Source organism: Oryzias latipes, chromosome 5 (assembly GCF_053564925.1).
Source record: "Oryzias latipes strain Hd-rR chromosome 5, Olatipes_Hd-rR_3.1".
Classification (NCBI taxonomy): Eukaryota; Metazoa; Chordata; class Actinopteri; order Beloniformes; family Adrianichthyidae; genus Oryzias; species Oryzias latipes.
In genome coordinates, this window is record NC_136241.1 from 32,247,855 (window position 1) to 32,274,248 (window position 26,394).

Here is a 26,394-nt window from a genome sequence, read left to right on the forward strand (position 1 = left end):
ACACGTTGAAAGCAGAACCAATCCTCCAGTGGGTCTAAATGTTAATGAGGAGGGCTACTGTGTGCCTCAAACCTTGTCTGTACCCATGAATCATTTGTGAGCTGGTGGCATTAGCGTGTTGTCCGTGTGATGATCATTGGCTGTGCTCCTTACCCAGTCTACTATGAGGATTTTGCTGACGTTGAGCTTGCTTTGGAGCTGCTTGGCAGCGATAGCCACAGAGTTAAAGAAACAGAAGCCCCTGTGGACAAACAGACAGGAAGAGTGGCAGCCATATGTGCTTAAAAAGTTCATCTTCAGCAAATTAAAGTCACTAAATCACCATATGGACCCTCAGAATCTCGGAGACGTGTCTTCAGTTTGATTCACATGGTGGCTATGCGAGTGGTGACAACCGCAGCGCCTGCCACGTGGGCCAGTACTGCAGATACTTTTAGAACAAACATCTCCTGCATAAGGTTAGATTTACTGTTTGCAAAGTTATGCAAAACGTTTTTTCTGGCTTGATTACTTTCAACTTATAAAACAATACAAAGTTGTTGTTTTTGGGGGGGATTCTCTTTAACTATAATAAAGTTTACCTTTTTATAATGGGTTTTAATACTCAAGTGTTGGTGGCATCTTATTGTCTTGTACTCGTTTTATTAAATTCTTATCTGTCTCTTAAGTCATTTTATTCCCAGTTCTAATTTTATGCTGTCGTTTTTAAAATGTTGTTCTTAATTTACGCAATTTTTACTTTTTTTTTCCTCTCTGTTTTATTGTAAAGCCCCATGGCACCCTGATGGTGATGTACAGTGCTATAGAAATTCATATTCATGTAGTCATTTAATAGAATGCAAATATTACTTCCTTAATATAAACAATAAATTTATGTCAGCTGTAATAATGAATCTAATTTATTTTTCATTTCAAATTTTTAACCTAATAATTGCTTTGTAAAGCAGGCACTGTATCTGTTACCATGACAATTTTTATTATTTTTAATTATTATTAGTTTTTTCCTTCTAACTTGTTCTGTCCAGCAGCTGAACAAACGGATCAGAGCTGAAGGCCTCTTGAGTTGGACAGATTTTACGGTTACAAATGGGAGTTGTAAATCTTCTGGCACATGGGGTGTATATTTGTATAAACCTCCTTTGTATTTGAGACTACATTTTATCTATACTAATTATGTTTGTATGCTTCTTTTTTTGGACAGGACGGAAAAAAGAAGAGAGAAGGAGAGAGTGGGATGTTAGAAATGTGGGATGAGGGTACAAACAAAAAAGGAAAAAGAAAAACAATTGGGGGGCACCACGTTTATATAGTCTGAATTTTTGTCAAAAACGATTTCAAGCTAAAAATATAACAGGACTGAAGTTATAATAATTGATTTAATGTTTACATTTTTCGTTTAAGTGGGAAAACGCTCTTAAATCCGTGCATTATCAGAAATCCACGGACTTACATGGAAGCAACAGTCAACGCAAAAAAGAGATTAAAAATGTATTTTTTTTTTTAAATTGCGCGCTAAAATGTCTGTAATTAATTAATCCCGATTATGCGATAACACCTCTAAATAAAACGGAACCAAATTTTTATGATAGTTGGTTAATTCTGCACATATGGTAAAAATGCCATTGTAGATTCCTAAACTTGTGTTTTTGGTGTGTTTTTAAATAGTTTCTACATCAATTTGTAACTCCTTTTGATATACAGACTGTAAGAAGTTTTGTATTTCCTGTTTTTGTTAGCTTTCCTTGCAAAGAGAGAAAGACTCAATATAGAGTAATCTTCCTTCACTATTGTATTTACAAAGATGTTTAAAGAAAAGTTACCAAACTAACATTTTGATGCACATTTAAAAGTCATAACTTCAAATGAATAAAACAGTGCCTTATAAATCAAGACTGTCTAACATATGGGGGGGGGGGGGGGGTCCTGCTTCTAATACAATAGCAGTTCCCTAACTATTTTCTGTAAACAGGACACTAGCTTTTATGTATTTGAGAAAAGAACAGTGTTGTCACTTGTTCAACTTTTTCCCAGCTGACAAACAAGAATGTCTTCTTCAGTTCTTAGAATTTCACGATGAGTCTAAAATCTTGCACATGTGACAAGTTTTCAACCCGCAGATTTTGCAACAAACAATATAATTAGGTTAATATGAAATGCAATCCAGATCTGAAATGACAACAGAGTCTGAGAAGCTGAAAGTGTGCGAGGAACGAACTTGCAAAAGTGAACTCTGGTGCAGCCGTCCGTCGAACGCTCACTGTCTACAACGATATATGTGCACAACAACAAAGGAATGTTGGAAAAAGCAATGTCAGCATGCATGTGTAAAAGGGAAGAATATACTTTAATGTTGTCCAAAACTTTGCTCATAAAAAGTCTTTAACCTCCCCATAAATAACGGGTGACAAGCACTGCTGAGCTCACACACTCAGTCCCAGATGAATGTGATTTCTTGCCTAATGCCTGCTATCAAAGACTGACACAAAGCAATGCAGGAGAATATGCACATAGGCACACATGTACAGAACATACATGAGCTGCGCGCACGGCTCGTTTGAGGTGGTTTGCTTAGTGTCTTGAAAGCTTAAAAGGAACAGCAGACGGGGTAGTTTGCCCCGGGCTTTGGGCAGGTAGCACACACATCGCACATTTACACACACAGTTGCGCACTCTCTCCTTCAGATGTTTAGCTGATTTGTAATAAATCCCCTGAAACAATTTGCAGGCCCCCTGGCTGGTGGTGTGAATGTGTATTTGTGAGTGCACGGCTGCTGCTGCTGTACTTACAGAGGGGAGGAGTGGGTTGCATGGTGACCTGGGGGCCTCACCACTGCAAAGCCATTCTTTAAAAGGGGAAAAACAAAAAAAAAACAAGACAGGTTCAAACCTGGAGGCTTTTTTAACACCATGCCCCCTCCCATCATTCAGGCTGCAAACCTCTTCATGTTGTTGCTCATTGTATGTTCAATTCAAGCCCAGTTAGACTAAATAATTCATTCATTTAGAATAGAGGGAATAAAAAATTAGATTGCACAACGCACCCTTAGCTCTCTCTGTGCCACCTTCAGCGCCAAGTCTATGACACACCCGGCGGCGATGCGAGATGCTGCTGCAGTGTGATGCTCATTCCACACTGTGTCAATGTCCACCTGTGGGGTACATCAAGGTAATTCATAAAAATTCTGCAGAAAAACTACAACTATCTTTCCTTTGGGCAGCTTTTGACTCTCTTTAGCAGTTTTCTAAACACTTGATGTCTTATTTTTCACAGGACTCTTCAGATCATTGACTATATAAGAGAACTGGACTGAGTGAAGCACAGGGAGTATCCGTTGGCTCCAAGAAGCCAAAATCCCATAGATGTCTAAAGAAAAATAAACTGCTATTACTCAGTCATTCCTTTGCAAATTACAACTGTTCTTGCTCTGATCCCTTTTTTAAAAATCTTCTTGATAGTCCTCTTTTTCTTCATATTTTTTCTGTAGTTCAAGTTATTTGAGTTATGAACTAACCAATCAGATGCTTCGATAAAAGTAGGTGGTCTCATCTCTTAAGTACAAAATACTTGACTGACAGATTTCAAGTGGCCCGCTTTTTAATAGTAAGGGTGTGGACTTCCAGCAAGCTCACTCCTGATTGGCGAAAGCGGTTGCCATAGGAACGTTGACTCAGACCGACTTGGATGTGCTTACTGACGGCATCTGGCTCCAACATGGCGGTGTCCATATCGCATAACAATGGCGACTGAATTGACTTAATTTAGTTGGAGCTGGAAGTAAATCATTTTCCAAGGGTCACCTAAACTCAGTCCAGTTCTACAGTCAATCATTTAGATGCATATCAGAAATGTAGGGGGGGAACAATTCATCAACTATATCGATGTGTCATTCTATCCAAACCGATTGATCTGTCTGAAGCAAGTGGTTTATGGAACACCTTAACCATTATAAAATAATTTTTTTTTTTTTTTTTTTTTTTTTTTTTTTTCTAACTTGTCCTGTCCAACAGCTAGGCAAACAGATGAGAGCTGAGGGCCTCTTGTGTTGGACATATTTTATTTTAACAAGAGGGGTTATTCATCTTCAGACAAACCAAAGGTATGTCTGAATAAACCCCTTTTGTAATTGAGGCCAAACTTTATTAATTTCAATCATGTTTGAAAATCTTTGGTGTTGGACCGGACGGAAAAGGAAAGGAGGGAAGAAGAGAGAGGGACGTTAGAGAGAGGGGGGGGGTAGGAGGGTGATAATAGGAGGGGAAGGGGGGTAAGACCATGAAGCAGCATAGAGCAGGCAGGTTTACTGGTTGTTTATCGTTACGGTACGGTTCAAATGTAGTACAAAAAGGGCGGGGCCTGTTCACACACACTCAAATATTATCAACACACCTGCTAGCCGCAAAAATGTCCACATGTCAACATGCACACAAAACAGATAGTGTTCACGAACGCATACCTATGCCTTTAAACCAACTAGTGTGAAATCTTTCATTCATTCAATCATGCAAACTATTAGTGCAAAGGTGAGCTAACACCTGTGCTCAGGTGAGTGTTTATGTTCTTCTAAAATGGATGGTGGAATGTGAAAAGAAGGAGGAGGAGCGCCCAGCCACCCCCACACCCATACCCCCGCCGCAGCAGCAGCGGCAGCCGGAGCCCCCCCAACGCCACACGGGAACAGGCAGGGAACAACCGCCCCCCGGGCGACCAAGACCGCCACCCAGGCCAGGGCCAGCAGGACCGCCGCGAGGCCCCCAGAGCCAGAGAGCAGGGAGGCGCAGAGGGAAAGAGAGCGCCGCCCCAGCCCAGCCAGGAAAGCAGCCCCCCGCCGCGCCGGAAGAGCCCAACGCAGGGCCCCACCGGAGAGGGACGCCCACAGCCCCAGACGAGCACCCCACCACCACCCAGGAGTTCCGGGCATCCCCCCGCCCCGACCCCAGGTACGAGCCAGGACCCCCCAAGGGAGACCCGCTCCGCACTCCAGGCAGCCACCCACCCGGCCCACGGTTGGTCCAGGTAGGAGCAAGGCAGGGGCCCGCCGCCCCCGCCCAGGAGGGGGGAACCCCGGGGAAAAAAGGGCGGCCCACAAGGGATGTTATAAATATGGCCCGACCAGGCTCGGCCATGTTGGAAGTTTGGCGGGGCCCAGCGTCCAGGGGCAAGGACCAGGACCCACCCCCCAGGGACACGAACACCCCCGGCTCAGGTGTAATATGAACCCCCCCACCGTGCGGAGAGAGCACCGCCGGGCCCAGGGAGCCGGCACCCAAGGGACACGGCCGCCATCGCCAAGGGGCCCGCACCCCCCACCAGGGAAGGGGTAGGGGACAGATGGACCCAGGTCCCACCTTCCTTGTAAAATGTGTGTGCGTGTATGGGTGTTTGAGAGGGTGTTTGTGTGCATGTGTGTGTGTTTATGTTTGAATGTATATATTGAAGGGGGAGGGGTGTGTGTACTAAGGGGGGTGCAGTTAAAATTGGCGAGTAGGGCACTAAGGGGACATCTCCTGATTACTCACAGTGATGTCCCCTCACCCTCCACACCAAGGGGCCCTAAATGTCTAAGGTGCGGTTAAAATTGGCGGGTAGGGTGCCAGGAGGACATCTGCTGCTTGCTTGCAGTGATGTCCAAGCACCCCCCCTACCAAGGACCCTACATGTCTAAGGTGCAAATAAAACCGAAAGAGGGGGGGCCCACTCCATACGGCAACCATAGGAGGGGGGCCACTCCCAAGTAGCCCCCCCCCCCAAGGCGCATCGCAGGCTAGACCCCCCACCCCCTCACCCTAATATGAGGTTATATAAGGAAGGGGGTAAGTTGGGGACAGCTGGTAGACTGTCCCCCGGTGGTCAAACAGCCGTCCCCCAGCCCACCCCCAGCAAAGGGGCCAGGGCCACCCAGCCCAGGGGCCCACCCCCGGAGGCGCCGACACCCCAGGCCCGGCACCACCCACCCCACACAGAGAGAGAGGAGCCAATAAAATAATTTTAAAATGAAATAAATCGGTTGTGTCGATATTGGGAAAATATCCCTTGGATTGAGGCACAGAGATTCATTTCTGATCATGTAAAGACGTTAAATGGAACTTGATTTACTCTGCCTGACGTCACAACCGAGCACCAGCACAGCAAACAACGCACACATGTGATGGTGGAAGGTGGAGGAAAAAGACGTCGAGCATCATTGAGCCATCATAACAGACGAATGTGCTGAGATACTCTGGATTTTCTGAAGATGGAGACGTTTTAAAATCTTTAGGAAAATACAACGGTAACACGACTCCAACCGCCTCTTAAGACGACGTGCGTTTCTCACAGTACTGACTGTCCAGGTACTTTTTGCACTCATGAACTGCAACAGCAGACATAATGTCAGCTCTGCTGAAGCCTGAGGCATTGCTAGCACATTTAGAATCCTGGATCAATTTCAGGCCGGTGAATCTGATCCAGTCGATCAAAATGAACCAATTTCAACTGTGAATCAGATCAGCAACTTCTAATTATGGTGCAAATCGAATCGTTGCTCAAATGAATCGTTACACTCTTTCAAAAATTCAATCTAGTACTGAGAGTGACACCAGTTTTGGTTGAAAACTACATGATTCTGGTGTGTATTGATTCAGGCACTATGTATTGAGATGTGTGTCGATTCGTGTGAGAAGGAAAGATGCACATTGCTACTAAAAAGCATTAGTCAGTGGTTTAAACTGCTAGCTGTACTTAAACAGCATCTAAAAAAAAATAATTTGAAGAGCAATTTAAAGCGTTCCTTGCATATAACAGGCGAGAGTAAACATTTTGTGTGGACTCATTGACATATAAGAATTTTATTCTGTCTTGTCTTCTACTGTATTTTCTGTTACTCATTCCCCATGGACTGTAGCTGCGAAAAGATGGAATCAGAGGAATTTCTTTTATCACAGAATTTGCCATCTTGTTCCAATCACCAAAGCAGCCGAAGGCCGGAAATCCCAGCAGATCAGGCCTCTTATCAACTGCCACCCAGACCCATTCAGTTTTCCCCATCTATTCTTTTTCTTTCTTGCACACTTCTATTTCCCTCATGAAAACTTCCCGGCAGCATTTCGTGTTATATTTTTTCTAGTTTTCTCTTTTTTTTTTTTACCAGATGATGTCTTTGATTTTGGAGCTTTCTGAGTTATCTTAGCCAAACAAAACAGAATCGTCAACTTGTAGTATCATTAAGTCAATTGTGTAATGAAGCATAATCAGCCATGTAATGTTTGCTGCTCAGTAATGCAAGTGGAAAAAGTCCCACATGACTTGTGTGGTTATTTTTATGTTTCTGTGAAGTGTGTGATTGTGTGTCATTATGTGTGCAGCACTCACCCCAACCCCTCCACATGGAAGTAAGACAAAAAGAGGCTGAGGTCCTGAAACAGACAGTATTTATTTAACTGCTGAATGTGTGAAATGAATCTTATAAGAGTATTTTTAAGTGTGTTGGTGTCAAACGTACCAGTGAGTTTGTGGTTGTCCTGCTTGAGGCGGCTGAGCGTGTCGTTGCCAAACAAATGCACATGCTTTTCTGAATGAATTGACTGCAGCTCCTCGGCTGTGGCCTTTCTGCTCTGGATGCACTTTAAAAACAGACCAATTATGTGTGAATATTCAACGGATGTCGTTCTAGGAAAATCTTGAACATTTATTTGTCTTAAGCGCACCTCGCACTGGTTTTTCAGCCCTCTTTCATTTAGTCTGGACCAGACGCTCTGAATCCTACCCGAATGCTCAGGGTGGCGGCTGTTGTCTCCACATGAACACTGGTGCCTCTGCATCTGAGAATCATACGCCAGACCTAGAGATACACATCTGATTAGAATTTCCTTTTCCAGGTCTCTTCCATTTTCGTCACTCAGCTGGAGCGTCCCAGATCAAGATTCTCCCACCTGTAGTGAAGCGTAACTTCACGTCTGAACCGGCGTTAGACAACGTCAGAGACGGCACCGTCACGCAGGGCTGCGAGGTGGAGAGCAGCGAGGTGGAGGGCGGTAAGGAGCGCGTCCGGTACACCGGCTTGTGCCAAAAGGCAGTTGGTACGGTCAGCGCATCCGGCTGCAGACTTGCTCTGACGTTCAGCTGTCTCTGTAATTCGCAAAACGTTTATAAAAGGAACTTGAAAAAAATCATAGATTTTTTTTTTCACATCTGCTGAATATGGAGATTTAGGGAATTATGTGTGATGTGCCATATCATTACAGGAAGGGCATTGTGGCCATCCTTCTGGAGCTTGTTCATCCAAAGCAACAGCGCCTCCACATGGTAAAACATAAACCTCTAAACCAGAGGTCTGCAACCCACATGCAGCTCTTTTATTCCACCTTTCTGGCTCTCTGGCTTTGGAGAAAAAGGCCAACAGCTTGAGGAAATAATGGGTTTGTAATTCATAATTAATTTCTCCTGTATTGGTGTTTATTTGTGTACAATATTATGAGGGGTTTATCTCATTATTGTATTGCAAGTGGGGGGACTGATGTTTTTTTTTTGTTTTTTTTTTTACATCAAAAGTACTTTAAAATTAAAATAATTGAACTGAATTCAACTGAAATGTAGTTTTGTTTAATTAAGTTTTTCCATTTAGTTTTTCTGGTGCATTTTGATGATAGATAATGACATGTTTGGCTTGATTTTCTCACGTCTGTAATTGAGGTAAATCTGCAGCAGCAGGAGGATCTGATTTGACACAAGGGGGTATTTTATTTTGAAAGAAACTGCCTTCAAAAGTTGTAGAAATTTTAATTATTTTATATGGAAAAACATAACACAGTTATAATTCAATTATCGTATAAATCTAAAAGCTCCATTTTATCAATAAATGTCTATATGAGCACAGAAACATTAGTGTATTGTGGGGGGTGGGGCTTGTCGGTTCTCTGTTAGTTTTGTTCAGTAAGAAACAGAACCAAATGCCTCTTTATGCAAAGTTTGCTTTTGTAAAGCAGATTGAGACAATCTAATTGGTGGATAAAATAAATCTGGAAAACCCATAAAGCAGGGGGAACAGACCTGTTAATCTGCAACAAAAACTGTATAATCTCCATGAAAGGTGAAACATATCAGCACCTGGCTGGGTGAAAGGGAAGACTCGATCAGGCTGTCTCTGGAGGAGGTGATGGATTCTGTGTCACCAACGGAATCAGTGCTGGCGCTGCTTTGCCTTCGGTGCCGACCGTCATCACACAGTGAGCCCGGTTCTGAGCTGCAAGCCGACCCTGTCCCTGATCCCGTACCGCTCTCTAGGTCCATGTCCTCCTCATGAAGGTCTGGCCTGTTGCTGCATTTCTGAACAGATTTTTTTCTATTCATTTTTTTTTACTGAATATTTAAACAAATATTTAAAAGAACAAATGGTCTTCTTTTTACCTTAATAAAGTGAGAGCCTAGTTTGAACCTCTCCAATCCATTCTTGTGGTAGTCCTGGGACAACTGCTGCTGAATGTGTTGGTGGTGGGACGTGCGGGGGGGAAGAGCTGAGTGGCTATGCGGCAGTGGCTCTGAATATGTCCGCTTCACAGTTTGGTGAGAAGGCAAAGTGACCAAGCCTTCTTTGGAGGGGGACGGCAGGTGAGGAGGATGCTGGTGAGCGATAGAACTCAGGCCATGAACTGGGAAGAGTGGAGGGAAAGGAACAGATTCAAATACGGTGGGGGAAAAAAGAAAAGAAATTAAGAATTTCAAAGGGATAGAGCATAAATTTAAACATAAATCGTTCAAAAAATGCAATTAAAGTGAAGAAAATATTAAATTACAGCTACTTTTGGATGTACGTGCTAATGAATATGTAATACAATGTTCGGTCCAGCAGAGGGCGCTCTTGTAACAAATGTATTCACCTTATTGCAGCACTTTTTTCTGTGGACATAAAGGTGTTGTAAAAGTCACGGTTCAATTATTTGTTTGTGGCAGTAATCATGCTTTACTTGCATGATTAACTAATACTAAAGTTTAATGACATATCAATTTAAATAGATCAGATCAGAGACATCCAAATATTTGATAACTAGCAGTTGGAATTAATGTTGCAAATAAACAAAAATGGGGGGGGGGGGGGGACTTTCTGCTTCACAGATTTTCTCCAATTACAAAGAGTTGAAATGTTCTTCATATCTGGACTAGACTGCCTTTATCTCAAAAAAGTCAAAAGAAATGGTAGTGAAAAAATAATTCTCATCAAAGAAAGTGTATACTGGATGTATTTAAAGTTCCATTAATGGTTTATTTAAAAAGCAGTTTTCAACATCATAAAAAAGAAATTTAGGGTTTTTCTATAAAGACAAACACAGCAACAGAGGAAATTTTTTTTTACAAAAATGAATGAAAAACTGTTGTTTTTATCATAATCAATTAAAAAAAAATCCTGTGATATAATTGGAGAGCAGCTTATTTGGCTCATTTCTGAAATGCATAAAGTGTTTTTGCGACAGAACTCACCAGAGATGAGCTGGGAGTGGACAAAGCCAGTGCGTGGTTCAAAAATGATCAATGGCTGCAAGCGCTGAAGCAGAGCTTGACTGCTTCCTTCCGAATGCAGGTAGACAGGTTGGAGAGCCATTTGTTGTCTTATGTGCAAGTCAGCCTGAGGAGAAAAAAGGATGATGCTGCTGACTCACGAAGTTAGGAGATGCCTCCACAAAACAAAAAATAACAACGTTTACAAAAGAAAAATACTTTCCAAGCTGTAATCCAAGTTATTTCTTGGAATACTGCCATTAGAATCACAACACTTACTATGTGAAAAACTTGTGAGCGAAAACTAAAACTTGCATTTCTGTTGGTGACCTCTTTGATTGAAGCATTACAGAGATGATTCAAGAAAAGGAAAGGATTCTAGTTTCAGCAGTTTGGAGAATGTGCAGTAGGTGGAGCAAACGCTCATCCTTGCAGGACTCTGCCCACACATGCACTTTAATAAACTCAGCGGAAAGCAAAAACTTTATTCCCTCCAGGGTTTTTTTTAACTCACGGGGAACGTGTCACAATTTGTCGCTTTCCTACGTAAAACCACTCGTTCATGCACTTCAATAGTTAAGCTAAATAAATGTCACATCAGGTCCTGTGGCTTCAAGAAACCGTCAACCAGTCCAGAATGCTTAGCAGTTGCCATGAAGTATTTGTGCAATATTTGTATTTTTGCTGAATGTGGCCAGACGCGTGATGCCCAAATATTTCCCCTGTGGTATTTCCTGTTCAAAGCATGTTGTTTGAAGGATCCTGTGGTTTGTTACGATGACACTTCCTATTAGAAATGCTACATTATTCCATTTTACAAGATCCAAAAAAGTCTTGACTTTAAAGACAACTCATGACTGGATATCCCCTATTCTGCACTGCTGGAGTTGAATTTATATTGTTCAAAGTAACTTTTTTTCAATCAAAAGACTGTTTTTTATTATTTTATGATTCATAACTTAAGGAATAATTACAGTACTTCTTTTTCACATGGCTGTATTTGTTACAGTACGCGCACACACTTTAATCGGCGTGTGCTTACACACTTTCATTGAGGCCGAATCGTCAAAATATAAAAACATCATCAAGACAAAGAAGGAAGTGAAAACTTGAAAATAGCCCAGACAAGATATCAGTCTGCACACAAAGGGAGCTGCAGCCTTCAAAATTTCATGTCATTTAGAAGCTTTCTTCTATCACTTTAGTGCCACAAAAGGATGAGTTGTTGCTTACCTGTGCAGGAAGTCCAGCTGTGATGTTGGGCATGGTGGTGGGGCTGATGGGTAGAGAGCTGGGCGCCATGCTTCCATTTTTCAACAGCATTCGTTGAGACTAAGGAGACGCGGTTTTTAATAATCAGTGTTTTAGTTGTGATTGAACATGCGTAGAGTAAACATTAGTGCAGGTCCAAAAAGAAAACCAAGATGTCATTCTTCACCGATGACCTCATTTCAGATATATGTACAAGCACATCAAAATACTCGGTAGTATGAACCATAAATCAATGCCACGCAGCTGCACACAAACAGTGGTGGACAAAATTGTTGGTACCCCTCAGTTAAAGAAAGAAAGTCCTCAATGCTCACTGAAATGACTTGAAACGTTCAAAAGTAACAATAAATTAAAATGTATTGAAAATTAAAGAATCAAAATCAGCCATTACTTTTGAGTTGTTGATTAACAGAATTATTTAAAAAAAACAAACTATTGAAATAGGGCTGGACTAAAATGATGGTACCCATAACTTAATATTTTGTTGCACAACCTTTTGAGGCAATGACTGCAATTAAACGGTTTCTGTATTTGTCAATGAGCCTTCTGCACCTGTCCACAGGTATTTTGGCCCTTCCTCATGAGCAAACTGCTCCAGTTGTCTCAGGTTTGACGGGTGTCTTCTCCAAATGGCATGTTTCAGCTCCTTCCACAGATGTTCAATGGGATCCAGATCTGGGCTCATAGAAGGCCACTTCAGAATAGTCCAACACTTTTCTCTGAGCCATTCTTTGGGGTTTTTGGCTGAGTGTTTTGGATCGTTGTCCTGTTGGAAGACCCATGACCTGCGGCTGAGACCAAGCTTTCTGACACTAGGCAGCACATTTCTACCCAGAATGCCTTGATAATCTTGAGATTTCATTTGACCTTGCACAACTTCAAGACACCCTGTGCCAGATGCAGCAAAGCAGCCCCAAAACAGAACTGAGCCTCCTCCATGTTTCCCAGTAGGGACAGTGTTCTTTTGGTTGGATGCTTCATTTTTGAGTCTACCAACATAGAGCTGATGTGCCTTACCAGAAAGCTCCAGTTTTTTCTCATCTGTCCAAAGGACATTTTCCCAGAAGCTTTGTGGCTTGTCAACATGCATTTTTGCACATTCCAGTCTCGCTTTTTTATGATTTCCTTTCAACAGTGGTGTCCTCCTCGGTCATCTCCCATGAAGTCCACTCTGGCTCAAACAATGACGAATGGTGGGATCTGACACTGATGTACCTTGATCTAGGAGTTAACCTTTAATGTCTTTGGAGGTTGTTCTGGGCTCTTTGGATACAGTTCCAACTATCCGTCTCCTCAATTTGTCATCAATTTTCCTCTTCCGGCCACGTCCAGGGAGGTTGGCTACTGTCCCGTGGGTCTTAAACTTCTGAATAATATGTGCCACTGTGGTCAGAGGAACTTCAAGCTGCTTAGAGGTGGTCCTATAGCCTTTACAATGTTTGTCTATAATTTTGTTTCTAATGTCCTGGAACAATTCTCTCCTTCGCTTTCTGTTGTCCATGTTCAGTGTGGTTCACACCTTTTCACCAAACAGCAACGTGACTTTTTGTCTCCCTTTAAATAGGCAGACTGACTGATTCTGGGTTTGAAAACAGCTGTCATGTCAATTAAAGGACATACCTGAGTTCATCATGACCCTCTAGACAATTAGTTCACAGTCTTTTATGGAAGTACCATCATTTTTGTCCAGCCCTATTTCATTAGTTTGTTTTTTTAAATAATTCTGTTAATCAACAACTCCAAAGTAATGGCTGATTTTGATTATTTAATTTTCAATACATTTTAATTTATTGTTACTTTTGAACGTTTCAAGTCATGTCAGTGAGCATTGTGGACTTTCTTTCTTTAACTGAGGCGTACCAACAATTTTGTCAACCACTGTAGCTGCAACATGTTAATAATATCTCCCATAAAGCTTCACGTGCAGCCAAGGAAGCAGAATTACTGAAAAATGTAGAAGGTACTCTTTCTAACACTAATACAGTGTGTCATGAAACATGAGCATTTACAAAGAAAAGAAAAACTGAGAGTTATGAATGTGTCAAGAAAAGTAAATTATTCAAACTTTTGTCAAACTTTATGCTTCCTGATGTTTACCTGTATACAAAAACTACAATTATCCTATAAATCTCAATTTTCCCATTTTCAATAGGGGCCTCTTCATCAGACGTTTACAAAATAGATTATAAAATGTCAACTGCAAATACAAAAAAAGGAAAAACGTTGACTGTGACGGCTGCATTTTTCTTTTTGGGAAATACAGACAAATTGTGCCAATTTTCAATAAGATAAGCATTTATTTATTGTTTAAATTATTTCAATGTAGAAGTTTACAATGAAAATCTAATAGGGGAATTATCTGTAATGTTTCATCTGAATCCAGATCTCATTATGTCAAACCTTTTTTTTTTCCAGACAGACCTTTTCTTCATTTTTTATGTATTTATGGCATATTTATATGTCTTTCTGTTCTATTTGAAGAAACGAAAAACAACCAAGTGCAATAGAATTTTCTAAAATAGTTCATTTGAATTTAATGTTATCATAAGGATTCAAAGAATCGCAGGACGATTGACACGTTTTCCCCTCACCAAATCTGTCCCTCTTTACAAAAACATTCCTGCCTTAAGACAATAGTAAAGGGAAAAAGTTTAGTCCATGTTGAATAGATAAGAACAAAAGCTGACTGCAAATGTAAATCATTACTTTTGTGTCTATTAACGGGAGGAGCTCACCTCATGAGCTGGTGGTGGGGGGCCAAGGTCGTACAGGGTATCATTTGGTGAGCTGCATCCTGATGCAGAGGAGCTGCTGCAGCTGCTCGGGGATGAGTCTGAGAGACAAAAAGAAGAAACACTATTGTACTTCAAAGAACCACTCCAATAAAAATGGTGTTTTGGTTTTTTTTTAACATGTTCTTGTAGCTTTTTTTTCACAATGGAGGACATTTATAAAGAAAACTTAACTTACATTTGGCATTTCTAAGTATTTCTTTTATTCAAACCATTGTGAATCAGGAGCAGACAAGAAAATGGCGTTAGAAAAAAGCCTGTAGCAGTAATGTAGGTGCTACAGTCAGCGGGCCGCAAGCTTCATGCTCTGCCTCATCTGATGCATCCACTTGCACACAAATAAATCCACGTATGTCTTTGTTTACACTGTACTGTACTGTTGCTCGTCATTTGTGTTGAACCGGTGATGTTGGATTGAGGTTGTAAGGGACTGAAAGCTAGCGGGAGAGAGTGTAAACAAAGGGATGATGATAAGGAAAGCAGGCTTACTCCATGCCTACAACTCAGAGACACATTTCTATTGCCGCCCTGCAAAAACTATGTCCTAGAAAAAAGACACAGGTTTTTAGATTTTGGCTAAAAATGACATAATCATAACTAAAAGACCACTGGGAACGCTTTGAAAAATACATGACCCCAAAAAAAAGGAATGAAACTGTGTGAGTATGGGTCTTGCAGAAGGAAAAGGTTAAATAAAATCGATTAAAATGGTGCAACAGCTGACCCATAAAGACACAAAAGCACCTCAAACAAACATGCAGTGGTGGAGATGCTCTTACCCAGAGTTTCTGTCTTATGTTTGACAGAGGGGGGAGCGCTGATCTTGCGCTGCAGTGGGTTAGGCCTCATGGAGATGAGTTTTTTCAACTTCCACTTGAGTGTGGGCTCTGAGACTGCAGGGGCGCAAATGCACAGGTGAGAAATCAGTTTAAAACTGAGCCATGCAAATGTGCTGCAGTGGAGGCTCTTTGTGTTTAGGTTGGTCATTTTCCAGTTACCTCCCAGTAATCAATCAGTGGCAGGCCGTGATCAGATAAAACCTGTTTGTGTTGTCACCGTGCCAACATAACCTCTGCGACTGTGTGTGCTCTTGGGCGCAGGACAAGGCAAATAAATAATGGTTGGCAGAAGGGTAAGGAATGGAGGAGCCACACCCACTTTCATTCACGCCATGAGGGAGCTCTGTTCTGGACTCTCACGCAGTTCATTTTACACATACCTTGGCTAAAGTTGTGTAAGAGCTTTGTTCTGATTTGTCTTTGATTTTATAGCTGATCGGCCACTCTGGCCTGATTTGAATTTAGGTTCATTCATTTTAACGCAAAGGGATGGAGTTTCTATCATGTAGAAAAAAAACCGTTGTTAGTTTATGAAGCAATTCTACTAAATCAGGGCATGAAATGACTCTATGAACACATGTGCAATGGAAAATCCGCCGCTTTCCTTCACATAGCATGAAGGAAGTCCCTGTGAAAAAAAACAGAGGTCTCACCTGTTCTTCGAAGGGCCAGGTCCTGACGCTGGTCACAGGCTCCTGGCTGCGGCTTTGGGGACATGTTAGAAACCGGTAACCTTGGTAACCAAAACAATCTCAATTAGACTTGTTTCTGCCACAATCGCAAACACTGCAGCTCTAATTTCTATGTCCTGCAGCAGTCCTGGACTGGATTGGTTTTGCAATTTTTTGCCCCTTTGAGTGAAACTTTTGCCCTCTCTGCATCCTCAAATCTCACCAAAATTTGTACGCAGTGAAAATTGATTTCAGTCATGGTAAAACGACCCCCTCCCAAAAGAAATGATGACATCACAGCGGGAGAAACCGTAAAAAAAAGGAATGGGGCCAAAGTCTCTTCCTGGGTTAAAACATGTTTTCAAAGTCCACTAATAAACCAAAACGCACGTGTTGGGGATAGCCAAAGCAAAATTTTGAAGTTATTATGGGATAGCCACAGGACCCACAGCTTGGTGGCCAAATTTCACGATTTTCACACAATACGGGAAAAGTAAACATTTGTTCGCGCGATCTACACAAAATTTCACACACCTGCCACAAGATTAAGTCTACAACCACAACAGAAGTTTCCTTGACCTATGACCTTGGGAAAAGGCCGCCATCTTCAATTAAAAGAAAAAGAAATCCCCTTTACTACCTCCTACAAATGTAAACTCCTCCAAGAGATTTCGATCTATCGCCTCACAATTCCTTGAGCATCATTGGGAAGCTATTTGGGAAATATTTTAGTTTTAGATGTTGCAGATTTTTTTTAGGCAAGCTCACAAGCAGGACATTCCCCTCTTGTTCGCGATTTTATTTTTACCGGAATGGTGTGAAAGTTTAATACATGAATCGTTGAGTCAAGCTGAATGAAATGATTTAACATACCACATGAATTGACAAAAAAAACCTCAGTTACCAAGGAAATGTTAATATTTACATTTACTAATTCTTCTCAAAATTACATAGACCTGTTCGTCACCCTCAGGCAACCAAAAAAGGAAATAGTTGCTATGGAGATAAAACCAACATAAAAGCTCCCAATCTGAAAAATACAAAGTGTATTTTCATGAATTTTTCATGTGCTGTTCGGACGAGAGTGACAGGAGGAGAGTGAGGGGCGTGTAGCAGCTGATCAGCCAGGTCAAAAGGGGGCGGCAAGGGCGGGGTGGGTAGTAACTGCGGGTCACACAACGCCTCTCATGGTTTTAATTTGATATGATTTGTTTAACTGTACTTTTCCTTAAACATGCAGCGGTTTTGAACAGAATGAGCCACGTTTCTTCCAGGTGGCGGTCTTTTTGGATGAACCTCTGGTAATATTCTCACCCATATCCTGGGGGAGGGCTGGGGTGGCTGGGAGTGACCCTCTCATGGTTCTTCATAATGATGTGGTCCCGAAGTTTTCTTTTGACAAACGAACTGGCAACAGCGCCTGAAAGACATGAAGCGTGACCAAACATCTTTTATTTTGACGCTGCAATCGGAACTTTATCTTTACTGTAATTGGGTTCAAAAAAATATTTCAGAGAGGGAACTGGAATCTTTCACTTCCTTTTGTGTACTTTCAACTCATCTGGTAGATTTCAATGGAATGAGATAGCAGGAATAATGGAAAATCCCTCCAGTTTCATAACAGTGTACTGTGAGGTGTGTGGCTTCAATGAGCCTCAGGTCAAAAACCTTCATCTTAGAAAATGAAAACAAATTGTGAAAAAAGGACACAACTCACTCTGCTCATTTTTACTCTTTCGCATCAGCTGCTCTTCTGGCTTCTCGTCCATCTTTTGCCTTTGTTCAGCGTTGTACTGTCAAGAAAAAAAATGGCCGAAGATGAACCTATCTAGTCATTGTGGAGTTTGACGAAGTTTCACAAGAATTTAAAACGCCAATAAATACAGCCACAGTATGTTCACGCCGAGTGCCACAGAATCAAAACAACTTCTGAGAAGGTGATCCCTTTACAGAAACCTGACCTGCTTCTCGACAATTTCTGCTGAGCGGTATACCTGGGTATGACTTGTGGTAAAAACAGATGTCTATTTCCTGTGGTTGACTTTGCAAAAGAACTTTCTTCTATGTGTATCTTGTGTTTTCAAATACTGATTTCGCAATATTTAAACTATAAGAATATAAGAAGTATAAGAGTATAAAAATGCCACGGTACAACTTGCATCCATTCTTGACAAAATTAGATTTTATTGCTGGGACATCCTTTCCTTTAAACTGCTATTTTCATTCATGAACACTAAAGCAGTGTCTGCTTTAGCCTCATCAGTCCAATTCTCTGCATCACTTTACCTGCATGTGTGGCTGTGAAAACTGTGGACAATGCTGAGGGTTAAGGGACCCCAGGAAGAAAGGAGGGTGAGGGGCCAGAATCCCAGAATCTGGTCCTGGATGCAACAACCTGTGGCTCAGACTTAGGTCCATGGACTGTCTCCAAGGGACAGGCGATGACACTCGATTGCTGATGGTCACATTCACTACAGAGGGAAAGAGACAAGGGGAAAAACACAGCAGCACTGTCAGAATCTACTGCAGTCAAAAAGGTTTTTCTACGTTATTTTTGCATTTAAAGACATGTTTACATTTTGGGCATATTGCGTGGATGAAAATTGTTCATGCATGAATATACATGAGAAAAGTTGTGGTCTTTATGTGAAGTTTTCACAGATGTGTCACGAATGAAACAAGTAAAACCACAGAGGAAGTACGAACAAACCAGGCAAAGGACATGTAAGTCAAACATGAACCGAGTGTGATTATTGAGCTGTTTATACGCAAATCATTAGTGATTGGTGTGTCAATGACGCTACTTTAACATCATATGTGCACCATGTACGCAATGTAAAGATATACATAGGTGATGCACGCGTAAAAAAGTCCATTAGACTTTTGTGGAACAGTTGTTACAATCCACAATTTGGGTATGCATCTGGCTGAAATCACTGTTAACGTTAGGTTGAGGTTGTAAGGGGCTGGAGAAAATGTAAACAAAGGCATGATGGGAAATGAAGGCAAGCTTATTCAAGGACAAAAGTCCCGCCCACAAACCAGAGGTGAATTTCTGATGAACTTCTGCCGCTTTGCTTTAAACTATGTCTTAGAAAATAACACAGGATTTTAGATTTTGTCTAAAAACAGCATAATCGTCCGGGACGCTTTGAAAATAGATCCAAAGGGGATTGGTACTTTAATATATTTATATATGAGAGCATAAACTGGAGGCCGAGATGAATTGGAGCAATTACTTTCTGCTAAAATGGCATGTTTCTGTGATGTGGCCTGTACAAAAAGTTGATCAATTTCACTTCTAAAGAAAAAATGAATAAATATAGGTGTTTCACTGTAAGCTGTTTATGTCTTGTACAAGATCATATGGCCCCCTGAAAAGGAAGGTCTAGTAATAAGTAGTTAGAAATGATCGTTTTAGAAAATGTTCACAAGCTTTGAGAACAAAAGCTGAAGCTTGAGTGTGCACTCTGGTAATTTGAGCCTGTTTTTATGTGCCAGTGTGAACTGACACCTGAAACCAAGTGATGAGGAATGTTTCGATAGCGATACAAAAATGAAGACCTGTACAGTATGGAAAGAAAAAACCTCATTCGCTCTGGGGTAGAAGGAAAGTGAGAAGGAGGAAAGGTTGTGGAAATTTACTGCACCTGTCTGCCTGAAGGACCCTGGAGCAAAGCTACTCCAAACGAAAAAACTTAACAAACCTTTCAGCCTTCATTTAAACTACAAGCATTTAGTGATCAGATCGGATTTTTAATTCAGCAACAAACAAGCCAGAATCAAAATACTGTGAAGCTAAACTACACAACATGAAACAATTCTTAATTCTTGTTAAGACCTAAACACTTCCACATTCTTAAGTGACATTTTAGGTCCAAATCAATCTCCCATAAAACATTCACATGATATCATATGTTTGGAGCAAACAGGTTTTCCTCCTGCAGTCTAGTCTTGCAGCTCAAAATGTTGCATAAGCAAGGATGGCCTGCTGTGTTTGTGCAGAAAGTCTTAAACATTTGAGCAACAACAGTTTTGTGATTTTGAGCAAATCTTAGAGTCCAAACATCTGGTTTGTTATTTACAGTTGAATCCTGCTTTTCTGGGTAATTAGGGAAATACAAACACATCAAAACTTTAAGTTGCAAAAGGTCTCAGGTTCATCATGCGTTCCATCTGCCGAACCTGAGACTTTCTTTGCGTTTAAACTGTTAATGATAAAATGTGACCTACTTCATTCTTCAATCTGTTTTTTTAACATCAAATGCTAAAACAAAGATCCATCTGCTGCAGCATATTTATATTAGCAGAACAGACCTTGCGGGTTTTTGAAGGAAATCAAAAGTACACTGGAACAGCAGGACTGTGGTTGTGGTGGGAGTTCAGATAATCTACAAACACTTTCAAAAACACACATGCACAAACACAAAGTCTGCAGTGCTATTTTTTTGAACATTCTATTAAGGTTCACACGAATCTGCAATCTAACTTAAACCCTAATCCTAAATTTGGGCACTTCTTGTCGACTTAAACTAACTTTCTTCTGCACAAAAGTTTATAGAAGAGCGTCAAAGTAAAGTTTATATTTTTATTTATCTGTCACCCACACAAGCCTAGTGGTCTCTGCAAGGTCAGTGACGACAGCAGAAATGGTTCAAACAAAGTTAGAAATGCAAGTAAAAACACACAAAACAGCAAGTATACACTCACACCCACACAGAATTTCAGATTTGATCACTTAACAAGATATCTCCCCACCCGAAAGAAAAAAAAGAAAAAAAATCATCCAGGAAGTCCCTTTTTGCAGTGGTATAAACAGCAATACAGAAGTGCATGAGAATTTCTACCCACTTATTAGACGTTGACCCATTTTAGAGAAAATCTATCTTAAAAATATCTTCATCAGAAAACTATTTTAAAGTCCTCCTGTTTTTGGAGTTTTTGACATGACTTGTCGGATTTTCTTTATGAAAGAGAATAAGTGTGATAAAAAATTTTACATTTCTGAATATTTCTCATTTTAAATCGCTGTCAATCAAAGTGTCGCAAAGACGCTTGGTTTGAATTAATAAGTTGTTGTGATGTCACAGCAGCCCAGGAGCGCGTGCGCATTGCACCAGCTCCCTGATTTGCTTAGGTGCGAGAGAAGAGAAAATGGCACATTGCTGCGCTGCCCGCGCATACCTTAAGTGCGGCCAAGGCCGGATTTTGTTTTTGGCCACACGTATTTAAAATGAATATTAAGATTGAAATGTGTAGCCTAGACGGGTACTGTTGGACGATTTGGTTCAGACAGTTCAGACGGGAACCAAATCCCGCTGCGCTGCTGAAAGACCCTTGCGCTGCACCCGTCGCTCCAATCGCTGGCCTAACATTGAAACTGGTAGCCTTTACCGCTCAAACGCGTTCGGTGAGAACAGGCCATAACCTTAACCCAAAAAACTAAGCTTAACTCTTCCTCTGGGTTCGTGCCGCCAAGAAAAAAGTTCACCACTGAACGCACGTATTTGGAAAATTACATGCGAATAGTCACTTTCTTTCTGGCATTTCACTTTATTTGCTGTGTTATGGAGAGAAATTAGACTCAGTCGGATTTGTGCGTGCGTAATTCTTCATTTGTGCGTAAATTAGGATTTCTGTATGCATATTCTTGCTTTTTGTGTGCGTAAATTAAGATTTGTGCAAAATTTGGTATTTCCTTCAGTGGGTGTAGCAGGGCTTAAAAAAACTTTAAAGGAAAATAAAAATTATTATCTGAGAATATGACGTTGACTTTTAAACGCTAATATATATATTAAAAGTATATTATTCTCCGAGACACCGAATTGATACAAAATGCGTAACAGGAACGACCAGTAGGGGGCACTGTTTTTTTACTTCCGGAAAAATCAAAGGCAGTCAGACTGAGAGAGTCACGGTAAGAATGGCGGCCCATCTCGGTTGTCAGCGCCCCGAAGTAAGTAGCCTCTATGTTCAACACTAACATCTACTGTCTGCATGTATTGATTGAGTCATTGTCTGGATACGTTTGGAAGGGAAGGCTGATAGGAAAATTCTAATGACCGAGCATTCCACTGGTATTTAAACGCAGCACTTACGGACGAATTTGTCAGACGTGAAAACAGTCTCACGGTAGATCCGTGCGTAACGTTGGCTTCGTGTGTGCGTAACAAGGGATTTGTGCGTGTTTTTTAAAGATGTGTGTGTGTAAGTAGTTTCAAGCTGTTGTAATCTTAATTTGTGCACACGTAAATTGCATTTTGTATTTTTTTCATTTTATATTTTTTTAACTTATACACAAAACGTATTATGTGAGTAACAAATCACGGACAAATCCAAATTTATGCACAAATCCTAATTTACGCACACACAAAGCAAGAATATGCATACACAAATCCTAATTTACGGACAAATCAAGAATTACGCACGCACAAATCCGACTGAGTCTAATTTCTCTCCATACTAATTTCTCTCCATATTATACTGTGTAGGGTAATTCAACACTTGACTCATGCAAGACGCAGTTTGCAGAAAGGGAGGATCGAGGGCGGGGCTACTCGACGTAGTACCAATGGCTACAACACTTTTGTAACAGAAGAGGTAAAAAAAGAAAAATTGACAGGAACTTACTCAGAAAAAAATTGTGCTTTCTATAACACAAGTCCTATATAAGTAACACATCCAAGAAATGCTTCTACACTAAGATTTGACTTGAAGCAGTTTCACTGTGACTCATTCTTTAAAGGACAAAAAAAACTGTTAGCAAGCTGTGCATTCAAAGATTTATGTCACAAGTTCTTCTGCCTCAACCCTGGAGAGCTTTTAAAAGCTCAGAGCTACTTCCTGTCACACCACCATGATTAAGGAGCACTAACACATCATGACAAAGTACTTTTAGTAGCTGTTTCATCAAATGCACCAACATTTTTTCTAAACTAGAAAATTCAAAATGCAATAACACCAGAAACGACTATAAAGAAGAAGAGAGATGCAATCAATCTATTTGTTTCTCTTTATCTCTTTTGAGTTTAGCGGAGCTAAAAATAGTCCGGACATAGAACCTCTAGTTTCTGTAATAGCACATTTGTTTCACGCCATCATCCTCTTTCCGTTGGCCCAATGCAGCAGCAACAGCAGCAGCAGCACACTGACACACATGCACACCAGATCACACACACGCATGCACTTTTCTTGTGTGCAAGCAAAAAAAAAAAACCCCAGCAACTTCCTGTTTCTAAAGTTAGTCTGCACCATAACATCCTCTTGGTTCATTTAGGCAAGCAGAAGCTGCTATTTTGGTGGAGGGCTTTTGGTGAAAGTTGAAGATATCATGCGGCAGTATTTAGACCGATATAGACAGGGACTTCAAAACAGGAGATGTGTGAAGGCTAATGCATGCTTTCATGAACAATAACAGGGTATGCATGTTTTGTTCGGATGAATAACGCCCACCTCCAGTTCCTTATTATTAGATTTACTTGTGTAAACAACAAAATTTGATGATCAATCAAGCTCTTTGTCCTTTCATTAACATTTATAGAAATCAACAGCTGCTGGGCACATTTTATCCCTTTGCTTGTGAGCAGCTGGAGTATGAGTGTCCTTATGTCTTCATCTTCCTGTGTGTGTGTGTGTGTGTGTGTGTGTGTGTGTGTGTGTTCATCCTATAAATCCCAAGATATTATTAGCTTGCAGTTGTTTCTTTGCAGTGTGCACAGCAGGTCTTTGTGTTTGCACACATAGGATCTGCTTGTGTTGCAGTCCATGGCGCGTACACGTGTCTTGGTGCATGTGTTTGTCAAGTGCATTACCGCCGCCCATATGTCTCTCTTTTTAAAGCAGCGCAGTGGTTGCCTGTCAAACTTTTAGAGCATGTGACAGACTGATTTATTTTTAGCGTCACCTGTCAGAGAACACTTGTGTTATTGTGCACAATCATGGAAGTGCACATTTGTTTCAGGACGGCCACTGTGGCTGTTCCTCAATTTATTAATAGTATTTACAACACTTGTTTTTATGAGCGTGCCTCGTGTGTACGCTGGGGCTTGTATTATTAGTAATCCCGGTGGGCGGCCTTTGGGCCTGTATTCTGCGTCTGTGTGTGTCTGACGTGGGTTTGAGTAGATGTCAGTAACCTCAGCGGTGCTGCAAAAAACAATGAACACGCAAGAAATAGAGAAATCTGTCCCTCTGTACCTGCTGAGCCACAGTGGTGCCATTAACAGCAGACACAACAGTACATTTTGTGAATTTTAAAGGATCAGGAATAAAAAAATGTGCGTGATATAACATTAAAAGTATTGAGGACCCACTCTGATCATGTCTTAATCTATTTTCTATTTGAATGTAAAATCTGATTATCTTCTGATTGAAAAGCGTGCCCTTTTACTTTGTTGCATTTGACAGCTACAAGAAACATTAAAATTAAAACTGGTTTAAATTTCTTGCATAATATTCAAGTCATGCATGGAGCAAAGTTGTGGCCACGCCAACCGGGAAATGCTACTAGACTCCATGCCAGCATAGTCTGAAACAATGTCTGATGTTTACACAGCTTCTAAAAGGAGCTCAACAAAAACAAAAGCTTTGACACGGAAAGTGCTGATTACATAATAGGTAAAATGGAAACTAAGTTTCCAAGTGTATGTATGGGATTCTTGATGTTAGCATAATAGTGGAGCATGTCTGAGGCCAGAATTGACAAAATGTAAACAATCATCTTGTCTAGATTTGTCCCGTCTACAGCTCTGATCAGGAATGATTACAAGAATAATATGAAGATAATAATAGAAAATCATTTCCAGCGTGGAAACAGAAAATCCAAAAACGCAGTTTTAAGAAAGAGTAATTAAGGTTTACTAATTTACCAAAATACTTGTCTATCAGGTTATGCTAATCAGACATTTTTTCAAGATTTTAGGTAAATTATTTTACCTCTGTGCCCTCTATCTGTCAGGCAAAGGCTTTTCTTCAAAGATTTACAATAAAAATTAAAGATTTTCTCAATTTTTCTTTTAACAATCAAACAAATAGTGACTGAATAGTGACTTTTCCAAACCCTTTTTGCACTTTGATTTACTTTGTGTAGGAATTGTGCTATAAAAAGTAAAAACGTGCCTTGCCTTTTACTTCACAATTAGAGTCACAAATAAATACAACTGCCGCTGGCGATGAGGAGGCATCGGCAGAATCTTCTAAATTTCCGCTGGCACATTTTAAAATAATTCTTAGTTATCAATGTAGACGGCAGCCATCAGGTATCACTCAGTCAGGCAAGGATGATATCATTACAAAATCGGGCGACAACCGGGGCGGCCACAGGGCGGTGGCAGCCGGATCGCTGATTGGACGATTTGTAAATGTTTCCAGATGATGGCCGTCCATACTGAGTGGCAACAGCCACCCGAGGGTATATAAGCGGCACATATTATAACTTTTAGACGAAAAAAAAGAAACCCAGCAAAGGCTAAGCCCCAGACTCCAAGACGGAGGTCAAAGCGGTCCAACCACAGCAGGATTTACAGTATATGCCGGACCCATGGTGGCCTGGATAGCCAGATTGATGTCTGGTCATTGCTGGGCCCCCGGTCCACCCTAACTGCCCTTGTCGAGTCCCCACACTGCTGCAGTACAACTTCTAACAATCAGATGGTGGCAGTGGGATGGCAGCATGGGGGGCAGAAGGGTAGCAGTGTGAAATCATCGGATCATCAGACGATTTTGGGGACCTTGAAGACCCTCCTATCAGTCAATTGTTGTGCTGCTGCCTTCCTGCCACCCACCCGTCACTGGACTGCCACCGCACACAACCTCAAAATTTGCCCGGTTGGCTACTGATCAATGTCAAAAAATAGTCCGGTCGCCATAAAATGTTCACCTCTGTTGCATTTTGGGATATGTGACCGTAGTCTTTGCTGATATCACGATATATACAGTAAAAGTAACATAGAGCAATAAAAGACTAGTCTTTACAGGTGGATACCATTATCTGTTTTAAGACATTGCGATAGCTTTATAACAGCTGGGATCTTTGGTCTTTTTCTTACTGGCACATTGTAAAATAAAAACATAACTGATCTTTCCCACTTTGCACATCAATGAAAATCATATTTTAATGGATCAAATCTATGACAGTGTAGAACAAGCATGCATGTAATGCAACAACATTTCTGAATGTTTGGATGGTGCAGCTTCCCATTTATTATGGAGTGGTATCAAAATGTACGCATATGATGTGATGCATTTTATCTCAACATTCATTAGATGATATTTCATTGATATTTTTGTGTCAGAAATAGGCTGCACTTCGTGGCACTGGAAACAGGAGACAAGACAGCTTTGATAAAAGTTAA

At 41.0% G+C, this 26,394-nt stretch overlaps 1 protein-coding gene across 6 annotated transcripts in view; it reads right to left on the reverse strand.

Annotated features, from left to right (window-relative positions):
* LOC101172488 (histone deacetylase 7) overlaps positions 1–26,394 on the reverse strand; it is a 52,127-nt gene that overhangs the window by 15,705 nt on the left and 10,028 nt on the right. For all 6 annotated transcript variants that reach the window (XM_078947731.1, XM_023955249.2, XM_078947732.1 and 3 more), the window contains exons 2-18: positions 18,329–18,513; positions 17,760–17,835; positions 17,357–17,462; positions 16,025–16,104; positions 15,312–15,425; positions 14,476–14,573; positions 11,702–11,800; positions 10,451–10,595; positions 9,383–9,624; positions 9,083–9,301; positions 7,909–8,104; positions 7,684–7,817; positions 7,479–7,599; positions 7,349–7,392; positions 3,042–3,149; positions 2,788–2,843; positions 154–241 (exon numbers count right to left, since the gene is read on the reverse strand). In XM_078947731.1, the coding sequence (XP_078803857.1) occupies positions 154–241; positions 2,788–2,843; positions 3,042–3,149; positions 7,349–7,392; positions 7,479–7,599; positions 7,684–7,817; positions 7,909–8,104; positions 9,083–9,301; positions 9,383–9,624; positions 10,451–10,595; positions 11,702–11,800; positions 14,476–14,573; positions 15,312–15,425; positions 16,025–16,104; positions 17,357–17,462; positions 17,760–17,835; positions 18,329–18,513 (2,111 nt within the window). The remainder of the gene's footprint in view (positions 1–153; positions 242–2,787; positions 2,844–3,041; positions 3,150–7,348; positions 7,393–7,478; positions 7,600–7,683; positions 7,818–7,908; positions 8,105–9,082; positions 9,302–9,382; positions 9,625–10,450; positions 10,596–11,701; positions 11,801–14,475; positions 14,574–15,311; positions 15,426–16,024; positions 16,105–17,356; positions 17,463–17,759; positions 17,836–18,328; positions 18,514–26,394) is intronic.